Source organism: Lontra canadensis, unplaced genomic scaffold (assembly GCF_010015895.1).
Source record: "Lontra canadensis isolate GAN:19392208 unplaced genomic scaffold, GSC_riverotter_1.0 scaffold21, whole genome shotgun sequence".
NCBI lineage: Eukaryota > Metazoa > Chordata > Mammalia > Carnivora > Mustelidae > Lontra > Lontra canadensis.
Window position 1 is genome coordinate 4781500 of NW_022631015.1, and position 13484 is coordinate 4794983.

The following is a 13484-nucleotide window of genomic DNA, read 5'->3' on the forward strand; positions in this document are numbered from 1 at the left end:
TTCTTCATTTTGTCCTGGCATTTTAAGAGTCTTCGTAGAACTTGTCTGCCGTTCTATACTTCTGTGTTAAGTTTGTTTCCTATAAAATTCTTTGCATTGCAATTCTGTAACTAGAGGTGGATACCTGAGCATATCGTTTGAAAAGAGGTTCACTGAGACAAGTTTTCAGTAACAGCTATGTTAGCAGGGAGAGAAAGAACCTAAGAGGAAGGGACTGAAATCCTGAAGAAAATTTATTTATGTTTTTCTCTTGTGATCAAGGTTTTCCTCCCTCAATCCCATAAAAGCGCTCTGGAAGTAATTTTAGGCTTAATAGTATGGTCAAATATTTTTAAGTCTGGGTGATGATGTCTTTTTATGGGAGACTAACTTATTTTAGCCACTCAGACTGAGAATCAATAGGACTTTTCCTTTAAGCTTTCAAAGGGGGGGAAGAAGGACATGTGTCCTTGAATGGAGGGAAGAGGGTATCATGTACCCAGTTTAGTCTGAGTTGGTATTAGAAGACTGTGGTCATTGACCTAAACCTCCCAACCCTGCATCTAGTGCCTGGAGTGACTCTTGTAGACCTGCCACTTGAAAGGCATGGTTGCTGTATGTGTCTTGTATGTGTCATGTCAGTTTGCAAAACCATATTCCCCCTGAGAATTAGTAGGACAGCAGTCTGCAACCTGAATGTCCGTCCTATTTAATTCAAAGAACGGTTTTTACCCTTTTAAATAGTTGGGGAAAATCAAAAGCTTAATATTTCATGATAGCAGTAAATTATAAAACATAATTTTAGTGTCCATAAATAGAATTGTTTTGCTTTTGATGTCTCCTCCTTTACATGTTGTTTGTGTCTGTTTTTGTGCTACACTGACAAAAATTCAGTGGTTGGGAGCCCATATGGCCCATGTGCCCCTTTACCTAAGTTTACGAACCCCCAGTTTCATGGGTCCCCTGTTACTGGCTACCTTCTGGCTACTGTCTACACAAAGTCTGACCACTCAGTATACATAAAACATCGAAGCTAGCCTACCCCAGCTGCTGAGAGAGGGGCAGGCCTGCTGGGGGCTGGCAAGGGAAGGTTCCCAGAGGTTACAGCCCTAGAGAGTAAACACCAGTGAAAGGACAAGAGGAGCAGGAATGTCATCCTCCTTTACTAGCTCTCTCTCCAGCTTTAAGAAAATGGAGGAAAGGAAAATTGGGTGCTCTGGTTTAGTATGGTTTAGTTGACCCTTGAACAACATGGGTTTGAACTACACAAGTTCTCCTATCCACAAATTTTTTTCTGATAATTACTACACAGTACTATGAATATATTTTCTCGTACTTAAAACTTTCTTAGTAACATTTTAATATTTTCTCTAGCTTCCTTTATTGTAAGAATACAGTATTTAATACCTATACAAAATATGTGTTAATTGTGGATGTTATTGGTAAGGTTTCCAGTCAACAGGATATCAGTAGTTATTCTGGGAGGATTCAAAAGTTATATGCAGATTTTTTTTACTGCCTCGGAGGTGGGGGTTGGGGTCCCTGACTCCCCTGTTGTTCAGCTGTACTTCATGCTTCTGGAACGGAAATGGAGTTAGAAAGAAAATAAGTATTAAAATGTAGTTTCCTCTTAGGACAGAATCTCTTTACCCCTTGTCTTTAAAACTTTTAAAAGGTTTCTGCTATGAAATTGATTCAGGTGGAATTTTCCAGAAATACATCTTTCACTTATATTGAAATACTTAAGCCCTTATGTAAAACTTTTCAAAGCAAAGGAGCAGGGGGAAAAAAATCACTTTCAGAGCTTGCCGTGCTATATTATGGACTGTGTGGACTTACATATGCAGGTCCAACATTAGTTATTAAGTAATAATCTACAGAGATTATTATCTCTGTAGAGATCTGTTAGGCATGAAATCTGCCACCTGCTGAAACAAGTCCTTTCTTTACCCTTAATCCTTTTTGCACGGAAGCAATAATGTGTATTTAATTTTAGACTTTTCTATAGTTAAGGGTTTTAATTCCCCATATCCCAGGTAGAAATATTGGAGAGTTTTTGATGAGGGTGGATTTTGAGAGTAGGGGAAATGATGAGGTAAGTTGTTCTCCCATTCTCCAAAAGTGTCTATTGTTGTACTCTAAATTAGCCTCTGTTATTTTGGAATGTTGGAGAACCAGGTATACCATTATGTCATCTGACCTGACCTGTAGCTTTGCTAGAAATTTATTGATGTTCTTTGTAATTGATGGGCTTAGACATTCATCCTTAATTAAAGGGCTGCTCTGTGGCTGTAGGCCTCTCCCTACAAGGTACAGAGATGCATGCTGCCACCGGGGAAGCAGTGGTTTTTATGTTAATAATGATAGAGAGGTTCCAGCAGATTCTGAGTATTTCCCCAATAACATGGGGATATTATGTCAAATAGATTTTGTTCACCTGAATCATCAAAGATCTCCCATTTACACTTAATGTGAAGAGAGCAGAATTTGTCACAGTAATAACTATCTTTAGTGGCAAATTCATAAACCAGTGTGAATTCATAAATTAGGTATGGGATGTATTGATCATCAGATTGAAAGATTAGCCGCATCTCCCTTTGAAGATGTTAGTGTAATATTAGTTCAAACCAATATTCGGAGGTCAGTAGCTGACCATTCCAGACCATTTTGTTACTGATACAGCATCATGTGCTCTATGCACCTCTCTCACTTGTAACCGAGTGCTTCTCAGTGATACTCTCAGTACTGACCATTTCTTCCGTGAGCCGGTTCCACACGTCGGGAGGCTCCGAGCCCTGTGCAGCTAGCTGTGTTTACAGCCAAGCTGTGCTGGAGGGCGGCCTGCCCTGGGTACCCTGAGGATGACCAGGTGGAAGGCTGCAGATGACTAAGTCCTGTTCCAGCTGTAACTGAAAACCAACTCAGGTGGTCAGGGTCTGAGGTAAAAATAAGAACAGAGCCCCCTTTGAATCACAGAAAAATAGGCTACCTAGTGTACATCCATGTATTCTGGGCATAAAATTTTAGCATCTTGTCTGACTTAATTTCAAGGAAATTGCTAAAATCCCCAATGTCCCGTTCCTGTGCTCTTTTCAGATGATTTGGCTTAGGAAAGAGATGGTCATTTTCCTTTTCTGTTGTGGTTTTTATTATTTCTCATGCTTCCTTATGAAACTTGCCCCCCCTTTTTTCCAGATAATACGTTGACACCTCTTTCTTTTCTGTTTATAAACAGGTTGAAAGGATCGTTGACAAAAGGAAAAACAAAAAAGGGAAGATAGAATATCTGGTTCGGTGGAAAGGCTATGACAGTGAGGACGACACTTGGGAACCAGAGCAGCACCTTGTGAACTGTGAGGAATACATTCATGATTTTAACAGACGCCACACCGAAAAGCAGAAAGAAAGCACACTAACCAGAACAAATAGGACCTCTCCGAACAATGCCAGGAAACAGATCTCCAGATCCACCAACAGCAACTTTTCTAAGACCTCTCCTAAGTCACTAGTGATTGGCAAAGACCACGAGTCCAAAAACAGTCCATTATTTGGTGCCAGCCAGAAGTTCAGGAAAAACACAGCTCCATCTCTCGCAAACCGGAAGAATATGGACCTAGCAAAATCAGGTATAAAGATACTTGTGCCTAAGAGCCCCATTAAGAGCAGGACCGCAGTGGACGGCTTTCAGAATGAGAGCCCTGAGAAACTGGACCCCATCGAACAGGGTCAGGAGGACACAGTAGCCCCAGAAGTGGCAGCCGAAAAGCCAGTCGGAGCCTTATTGGGCCCTGGTGCAGAGCGAGCTAGAATGGGGAGCAGGCCCCGAATACACCCATTAGTGCCTCAGGTGTCTGGCCCCGTGACTGCAGCCATGGCCACGGGATTAGCTGTTAACGGAAAAGGTGAGTGTCCAAGTGAGCTGCTCAGCGGGCAGCGTCCCTGTCGATGGCCACGGGCTATTTCCCAGCATGCTGGCGATGTTCTCAAGGTGGTCTTGCTCTGGAGGGCAGGCTGATGCAAGTGTGGGGAGTCTGTGGACCAGCACCTCTGAGAGCTGCTGCAGTCTCTCTCTTTACTTGAAGCCTTTGGCATTTCTCTCTTCAGTCAGCGCTAGCTATCTCTGTTTAACTTGTATCCACAAACTGTCCCACCACACCAACTTGCTTAAACAGTGTCTCCTCACTCAAAATCTGCTACGCTTGGTATTTTCCTTTATGCCAAGTTTCTTTGTGAACCTTTATACATCCGAGATGCTGAGTCTCACGTTAAGGGTTCATCTGAATTTTCTAAAGGTGTCCCGTATTGATTAGAAGTCACGAGCCTTATTTTGCTGACACGTTTAGATAACCAGAAATGCCTTTCAAGGGAAGGTACCAGTCATGTAACAGAACCTACAGGACTTGCATTTGTTTGTCTGTAATCATCAACTGTTCAGATCCCCCTGTCCCTTTTTCAGAGTAGGAGTCCACTCAGTAGGGGTGGTGGTTTCTGTTGGATTTCTGCTCCTGCTCCTGGGTTCTGCAGCTTGCTTGATTGTACCATGGCCGTCCATCTGCTAAGATTGCACGGCTGGGATTAGCACACACCGCTCCCTTCCCCAGCTGTCCTCGTGCCTCGGCTAGTCACCGATATTTACAGAATTCTGTTACAGGTTTCTCAGATGTGAGCTCCACTAGCTTCCCCTCACTTTGGGCCCTGGTCATTTCTTACCTGCCATAGCTTTCTCACTGGTCTCCCTTCTTCCTGCCTGTTGATGGTTTCTGTCCATTTTCTGTAGTTCTTGGACGGGGGTGGGAGCGGGGCATCCCCATCAGCGGTCCGACCTGACCGCCACTGCTCTAGTTAGCAGCCTTGCTCCTGAGTGTCTGCTTGGCTCTCACCGCATCTCTGCTCCCTCTCTGCCTGGCGCATCAAGCCTTCCCTGCCCCTCAGGGTCCCCTGGAACTCCCACTCTGCCTTCTGCTTCAGGAACCCCTGTCCCTGCGTCCTCTGTGTTGCAGGATTGTAACTGCGCCTATCTGTGTGTCTCCGCCAACTCCCCCTTAGTAGAGTCAAATGCAACAAAGGGAAATTATGTCAGTTTGGAGGGGGAGCCCTTCCCTTAAGGAGAACTGTTCACCCGAGACACTGCCCTGACCATCTTGCTCTGGCGCATCAATGAGTTTTGGCTTAGATCTTGTAGCAACGATGAGGGAAGGATCTAAACTGAAATCTGGGTTTCCCTTAAGACAGTAAGTTGCCATCTGGCTAGTGTTGTTCAGATAACACGCTTTACCCAAATGCCACTTTTCTTCCTTGCTCTAAAAGTTTCGCCCTCACCTGGAACTTACATCAGCTTGTTTACTGAGTTCACTTCCTGAGTGGTTGGCCTGCTCAGAGATAGAGTTTTCTTTCACATCACTGTAAATGAAGGGTCATAGAGGCTCGGAGGCAGAAGAGACTCTGTTAGCCATCTGAGTGCGTGCTCTGTGCCGCAGCGAGGGAAGTGGAGTCCACAAAGACTGGTGCTCAGGGAGAACTGAAGGCAGAGGTGAATCAGAACACGTTTCTTATGTCCTCCTCCCGGGTTCTGGCCTTTGCTTGCTGCCTCCACAGACGAGGAGCATCTCCTTCTCTGTTGATGATTCAGGACCCGGTGGTCCGCTGGGCTGCTGGGCTGCGTGCAGCGGATGAGGGTGGGGCAGCTGCTCACTGGGGCCAAACCCAGTGCACGGCCTGTTTCTGTACAGCCTGCAAGCTAAGAATGGTTTTGACACTTTCTAATGTTTGAAAAAACTCTAGAGGAATCCTATGTAATCTATGTAATGACATGTTGAAAATATGTAAGAAATCCAGCTTTCTGTATCTGTGAAGTTTTTTAGAGTTGAGTTTTGTTTGCTTTTCCTTTTTTTAGAGAGGGGAAAGACAGAGAGAGAGACTGTTTTTGGAGAGAGAGAGACGGGGGAGGGGCAGAGGGAGAGAGAGAATCTTAGCCCAGCGTGGAGCCCGATTCGGGGCTCCATCCCACAACCCTGAGAGCATGACCTGAGCCAAAATCAGGAGTTAGAGGCTTCACCGACTGAGCCACCCAGGACCCCCTCCATAAGTAAAGTTTCACTGAAGTAAAGCCACATTCTCATTCATTGACTTACGGTCTGTGGCTGCTTTCTAGTTACAAGGACAGAGTTGAATCATTGTGACAGAGACTGTATAGCCTACAAAGCTGAAAAAATTGACAGTCTGGCCCTTTACAGAAAGGGTTTGCTAATCCTTGCTCTAGGAAGTCTCAGTCCCAGGGCACTATTTTGGGAAAATAAGGAAACACAAAAGGCTTCAGAAGATCTGTGGTTCCCCTTTGTCCACAAACGTTGTGTGTACATACACTGTTATGGGTGGTGTGGGGGCATGATTTTCAAAATTTTTTGACCCCAGAGTTTCCGCATTTTGTCTTCACCACAGCTATGCAGGCTTGGTTGCCCTCAGCAGAGCTTCCAGCTTTGTTATAAAAGGAGAATAATGCCTTTGGTTTAAATAAGGAGTTAGTGATTTCCTTATTATTCTCCCCATTTTGAAAAAAAAAATGTTAATGTCCATAAAGGTGTCTTTGGTTAAAACCACCAGGAACGTGTAAGCATAAAATCTTGAATTATTTTATCTTGTTCTTAGAGTTAGATTGATTGATTGGGATGAGAGTAACACTGTATTTGCAAGGCCCTCGTGACCTCCTTTGTCTCCTGGCCCTGCGTCCTATTTACTATTGAGAATACTCTCTCCGCTTCCATGAGAAGAATAGAAGCCCCTCGGGAAGGTTTTTAGGACAGCGGTAAGTGACATGGCCATGATCTAAGTCAGGTTTGCAGATTAAAAGGGAAAAGGACCATTCTTCCCTCTGGACCCTTCTCTTGGAGTGTCCTTTCTGAATGAAATATGATGGCAAAAGCCAGTGGTGTCTTAGCATGGCCACCTACAGGCAAATGCTTAGGTGGATTAGTGCCTTTGCTTCTCCTCACCTTTGCCCTTTGTAGAAAGATGCTTTGTTCCCTCCTTGGGAAAGTAAGCTTCAAGAAGGGACTTTGTTTCTTGAAGGCTAAATCCTACTGTTCCAGAGCAGTGCCTGTGCACAGTAGTGCTCTGCCAGTGTTTGTGGAGGGAATAGTTCCAGTAGAATGGGTGCTCATTGAAGACGAGGATTGTAGCGAGTTCTTTTAGCCCTGTGGCTGGGTCGCACTCAGTGTGAGGGGAGAAACGGTATTGAAATGGCAAGGTACGGAGACCAGAAGTACAGGAACATTCAAGAAAACCTATTACTGGCCTAGCCCTCGGGGTGTTTCTTTCCTGAGAGAACAGTACTGAAGCTGTGTCAGGCTGTTGGTCCACACTCATAATTTCTTAAAGTCGTTATTTGTTTTTACTTTCCACATTACTTTTAGAGCTACATAAGAAAACTGATTTGTTTTTTTTAAAACTAATTGAACCAGATACCCATGGAGTCACTGGGAAATGAATCATCTTATTCAAAACATTAATCATGTGTGTATGAGGGATACTTTTGCCACCAAACACAACAGATATTTAAATATCTGTTAACCAAGAGAGTAAATGTTTCTGAAGAATTTTCACACACACGATTGCTTTTACAGGATAACCATATGTATATTTGGTTTGTATCTGTTTTAAGTATGAAACAAAGGTTTGAAAGATGACTATATTGTTTCACTCAGAAATAGGAAAAATTTTAAAGTTAGGTGTGACTATCTTTCTACTGTTCTTTGTTAATAAGTTAATGATAGTATTTTCTTGCTCTTTTAATTTAAGCCTAACAAATTAATCCTACAAAAGAAGCAACTGCTTTTCACAACTGGATTGTTGTTACTTTGTTCTTTTATGAATTCAAATATATAAATGTCAGCGTTTGACAAGTATGACCCTTGAGAAAACAGTTAACACAAAATGAGGTCTAAACCCGATCAGTGTTACTGGGTGGGGTTGCTGCTGGAGATTAAGCTAAAACCATCAGATTCAGGGAGAAAGTGAAGAAGTACTTAAACATACCACAAGTTTTCAATCCTATGAGCATTTCCATCCAAGGAGGCTCCTGGGAGAAATTGTTCAGGAAAATTTGGTTTCTTCTGAGGAGCTGGAGTGTAAATTCCCCTCCGTGAGAATATGAAGCTGATGATCTCTCTCCCTTCCCTGTTATTATCAGGGAAGCTGGTGTTCCAGATCAGTAGCTCCACCCACAGAAGAGGCCCGTGGTCCCCTGGGGCCATGTGTGATTTATGTGCTGAGATTAGAATTTAGCTCCAGGGAAAATTAAGAAATCGGGAGACCACTGGCTGAGGCTGCTCAGCAGGCCCCAACAGGAGAAAGCTACTGGGAAAGGGGACAGTTGAAGCTGTCCCTAGCAAGCAGTAGCTTGCGAAGGACTTGCATTGGGCACCAGCAGACATTTACTGGTGCCTCCTGTGAAATGGGTTCCATGCTGGATGGCTTCCACGTGTCTTACCTCACCGGGAACAAATCTACCTATACATAGATTACAGAACCTAAAATTGAACCATAGGGGCGTCAAGTTTTGAGGCAAGCGGATTGCAACTCCATGCCCCACAAAGCATTGACTAGAATGCCTCAGTTAGAATGATGGGGTGGTCCAGACAAAACTGTTCCTTCTTCCGAGAGGGAGCTCAGTGGGCCACAGAACTCTTGTGCTAGGGCATCTAGTGGCGTCTTAGGCACAGAGCTCTTGGAGAAGAGGCGCTCGTCTAGCAGCAACAGTCCATTAGCATGAAGAGTTAGTCACTTCCAGGAGTCTTGGAAGACATACCAACCACAGTCATTTCATTTTAAAAGTTAAAAATGTGCTTCTCTTTGCCGCTGAGGTAGAGCCAAGGCCTTTAAGAAAGGGGTACTTTGCTTTGCCGTTTGCTCGCTGAGTCAAGCCCTTTCCTTAAGGTGTGGGTCCATTGATTAGAGTGGGGATGTGTGGGAAGTGCTTCCGTACCACACTGTCTGCTGTTGCCGCTGCACATCTCACTGAAGTGGAGCAGAAACTTCGATTCTTACAAGTCCAAGTGCACAGTCCTGGGATTTTTTTTCATTTTTCTCATTTTCTCACTTGTACCTGATTTGACAATTATTTTCACTTAGAGACTTTCCAGAGCGTTAGACATCATTTCCCTTGAGGCCTCAGCTCACCTCTTGTAATCGTATCTCCGATCTTATGTAAAAATGAATTAAATATGATAACAAGTTCAGCGGGCCTAGGAAGTTTGGAGGAAAAAGCCGGCCGGCTCCTGACCAAGGCACATCCCTGCAGGACACCGCACCCCCGCCAGCCCCTGTGGTTCAGGGTTTGAGGGCATTGTTCAAGGGCAATCAGGACCTGGGGAAGCGGTGACCCAGCGAACCTACTTCAGAACCCTTGTGACTGTTTAGTTTTCTCTTTTCGTTGCCACTCTGTTGAGTATTTTTTCCATTACCAGTGATTCTCAGAGCATGGTGCCCAGAGGAGCCGCCACAGGGAACTCTGGGGGGCCTGTTAGAAATGCAGGTCCCCGGGCCCCCTATGCCTCCTAGATTGGAATGTCTGCTGGGCCCAGCAGCCTGTTTCACAAGCCTTCCCCGGTGCCTGTGGTGCTCGCCAAAGTGTCGCAATGACCCCCTGTGCCGTGCTTTATTTTGAATTTGGTTTTCTAGAGCAAGATGGGAAATAAATAAAAACACTGCTAAATACTTCTATTTATAGTATATTTTAGATTCTTATGGTTAGATCCTGTTGTCTTGTGAGGTTGCTTATTAGCCTTAGGATATCTTGATTTAAAATTGTCTTCAGGCTTTTGTAATTTGGTTTAATATTTATAATTAGAGATTTTAAATGACAGGAAAACATAAATTAATTAAAGCATCTCAGAGAAAAAAAAAGAAAAATAGAAGCACACCCCCCCCCCCAAGCTCCACATCCCCTTCCTCTCCAGAGAGAAATAACGGCTGTTAACAGTTCTTTCCTTCCAGAAATTTTATAAACATGCCTATCTTTTAAATACATCAGTGAGCTCATACTTGTCATATGGTTCTCCAATTTAGGCTCTTATTTTTAATTTTGACATATCTTGGATATAGTTTCATATCCACACAAATAGCCCTACATCGTTCCTGTAAAATTTTGTGGCTGTTCATTGTGCGAGCATGTATCCTAGAGCTACTGCTCCCCGGTGATTCCACGTATCTCTCAGCAGGGGGCACTTTGGCATTTGGGGCTGGACGCTTACTGGCTGAGCATCCCCAGCCCTGCCCTTAGGATGCTAGCCGTGGCCTCAGGCATCATGACAGATCCCGTTTCTGTTAGACCCACCTGCCAGCACAGGGCCTATGTCCGGGTGCATCCATTATGGGAGAACCTCAGCCGTAGACATTACGAGTTTTTCAGACACAGATGAGTACGTTTTATCGGTGTTGCAACAGCAGAAATGTTAATGTACCTGAGTAATCCATAAATATAAATACCGTGAATTTTTATGCAAGTAACTTAGAAGTACATTGAGCAAAATAGGCAAGTTTACTGTTACCTCCTCCCCTAAGAATACCTTTCCCTGGGGCACCTGGGTGGCTCAGTGGGTTAGGCCTCTGCCTTCAGCTCAGGTCATGATCCCAGGGTCCTGGGATCAAGCCCCACATCGGGCTTTCTGCTCAGCAGGGAGCCTGCCTCTACCTCTCTGTCTGCCTGCCTCTCTGCCTACTTGTGATCTCTGTCTGTCAAATAAATAAATAAATTCTTTAAAAAAAAAAAAAAAAGAATACCTTTCCCTTCCACAGAGGGAATGTTGTAGTTTGACAGGTGTCCTTTCAGACCTTGTCCATATTTACACTCTGATACGGAATCATACTATATACATGGTTCTGGTATCTTCCCCTTTCCTTTAACATGTCACGAAGAGCTTTCTATTTTAAGACACAGATCTCTACCTCACTTCTTTTGAAGTTTTAAACTTGATTTTTGTCTTTTCGGATGCAAGTTCGTATTTATGGAGACGTTGCGAAGCCGCTACAAGAGGAGCCCATAGGCTTCACCCAGGCCCACCACTTGTTTACGTTCGGCCTCGCTGCCTTCCCCTCCTCCAGGCTTGCGTCTGTGCCCACGTGCTCACATGCCTACATATTCATACGTGCACCCCCTCCCCACCTGTGTGAATGCTAGCAGGACCCTTGTCCAACAAGAGTACAAGGCTGTAATGAAGATTTTGCTAGATGTTGCCAAATTGCTCTCTAAACAAGCTATAAAGATTGTGGGTGCCCATTTACTACTTCTTCTTTTTTTCTTTTCTTTTTTTTGTTTTTTTTTTTTTTGACAGAGATCACAAGCAGGCAGAGAGGCAGGCAGAGAGAGAGAGAGAGGAGAAAGCAGGGTCCCCGCGGAGCAGAGAGCCCGATGTGGGGCTCGATCCCAGGACCCTGGGATCATGACCCGAGCCTAAGGCAGAGACTTTAACCCACTGAGCCACCCCAGGTGCCCCTACCTATTATTCTTAATCAACTTTTAAATATCTATCAGATATTTCAAGTAGAAGATGGTGTCTCGTTTTAATTTTAAAATGTGAGAGTTCTGGTTTCACAGGTTAGAATTGTTTGCATTTATTTTTCTGTTAATTCCCTTTATAGATTCTCTTGCCTCTTGAGAGGGGGACAGAGTCGTTCGACTTTTTCAAAACGTGAAGACTCTGAATTTGTGCGTCCTCCTAGCCCAGGGCCCACGCTGATCTCACGGGTTGGGGCTGGAGAGCACGTCCTTCCAACGGGGCATTTCAGAAGAGGTCCTGGACTTTGATTCTCCCAACACCCGCTCCAGGACAGACAACTTTCATGCCAGGGGTTAGGACAAATAGTGCCATCGAGTCTCTGCCTCAGGGGGTTTACAACAGTTTAATGAGAAGCCCTCAGATTAATTTGTATTAATTTTATGGTTCCTGCTCAGGTTTGAATATACCAAAGTGTATTTTATTAACTTGGAGTTTTATAATGTTAAAGAAATTTGAGTTCTTTAGGTCATGTCAGAAAAGAATCTGATTACAGTTCCTCCTCCTCTTGAACTTTACAACTGACTGGCACAAGGGCAGAATAAAAACAAGTCAGCGATGCAAGTGAAATTCCTTTTCTGAAAATATTTGCTCTTGTTGGCACCTGCTGGTAGGGGATGAATACCTCATTTGTTTTGGGGTGTCTGGGCGGCTCAGTCGGTTAAGCATCTGCCTCCCTCTCAGGTCATGATCCCAGGGTCCTGGGATCCAGCCCCTATGCTGGGCTTCCTGCTCAGCGGGGAGCCTGCTTCCCTCTCTCCCTCTCCTCCTGCTCAGGCTGTCTCTCGCTAACTTGCTGAATTTCAAATAAATAAAATCTTTAAAAAAAGAAAAAAAATCCCATTTGTCTTATGCATTCCCATTTTTATTGCTGTTATCCTTAGCAGGGTGCTAGCCTTCTAGACTAGCATCCTGTATTTTAGGAACAAGAGCAGCTATGTAATATACAGTGTGTGAGCCGTCCAGTCTTATCCCAAGCTGTTCTGTGGCTTTTGTTCTGACTTCAGTTCCTCTAACATTATTCTTCCTCTTTCAGAGAACACTTGTTTTATAGATGAGCCTGGTTGGGGAAGAGAAAGGGATTTGATAAAAAGTCACTCAGCAGAGTTGGTAGAATAGTAGGGTCCCCGTGATAACCTGCTTCTGACGTCAGTTTGTCTGTGTCACTTTGGGGAAAGGGATTATTTATAAGCCTCATTCCTAGTGTTGCTAGTACTCTGTTAGTCGAGACTCTCTCGAGTGAAACTGAACTCAGATTGGCCTCAACAGACGAGCAAACACAAATACCGTCTGTTGGCTCAGGTGAATCCATTGCCTGAGAAGGATCAAAGCCCGGCCCCCTCTCTCCACCTCTGGGCTCTCTTAGCTTCATTTAGGCAAATCCACCCACGGGGAAGGCAGGTGCTGTCCGCAGTTCTAGCTGGCATCCCAGCCCGCACAGCAAACTAGGCAGAAGTGCTAAGAGAGGAGATGAGCTTCCTCCAGACTCTGGTTACCCAAGCAAAACCCAAGGCTGTTAACAGTAGGAGTGGACTGAGCTCTTGACAGTCTTGACACGATTAAGATTACTGAGTACCCTTAGAACCTAACAGTGCTTTCCTAAGTTACAGAATATTGTGAGTGTTAAATGTGGAATAGTAAATGAATAATAACTTCAATTCGTGTTTTAGCTTTTGGGCAGGCCTCTGAAACCTACATGATCTTCTCCCAGTACACCCACATGTTGCTTACTATGAGACTGAACTCTGTGTTCACCTTTTCATTTTTCTACTTGTGTGTCGTTATGTGCTCTTCCTCCTAAAGAGCTGTGAGTCCTGTTGGGGGGGCGGGGTAGGGGGTGTGCTAGGCACCATGTCTGTTTCCTCCTAATTTGGTATGTTACCTTTGACAAGACAGTCACATTTTTCACTACAAACGAGGAAAGGCTGTGTTCGAATCCGTTCATTAGGGACCTCT

The 13484-nt window shown here is 44.4% G+C and overlaps 1 protein-coding gene across 3 annotated transcripts in view; it reads left to right on the forward strand.

Moving 5' to 3' along the window:
- The window catches only part of CDYL (chromodomain Y like), a 182988-nt gene that overhangs the window by 102207 nt on the left and 67297 nt on the right, over positions 1–13484 (forward strand). For 2 of the 3 annotated variants that reach the window (XM_032861493.1, XM_032861494.1), the window contains exon 2: positions 3215–3881. In XM_032861493.1, coding sequence (XP_032717384.1) covers positions 3215–3881 — 667 coding nt within the window. The remainder of the gene's footprint in view (positions 1–3214; positions 3882–13484) is intronic. The other variant, XM_032861495.1, reaches the window with a different exon arrangement.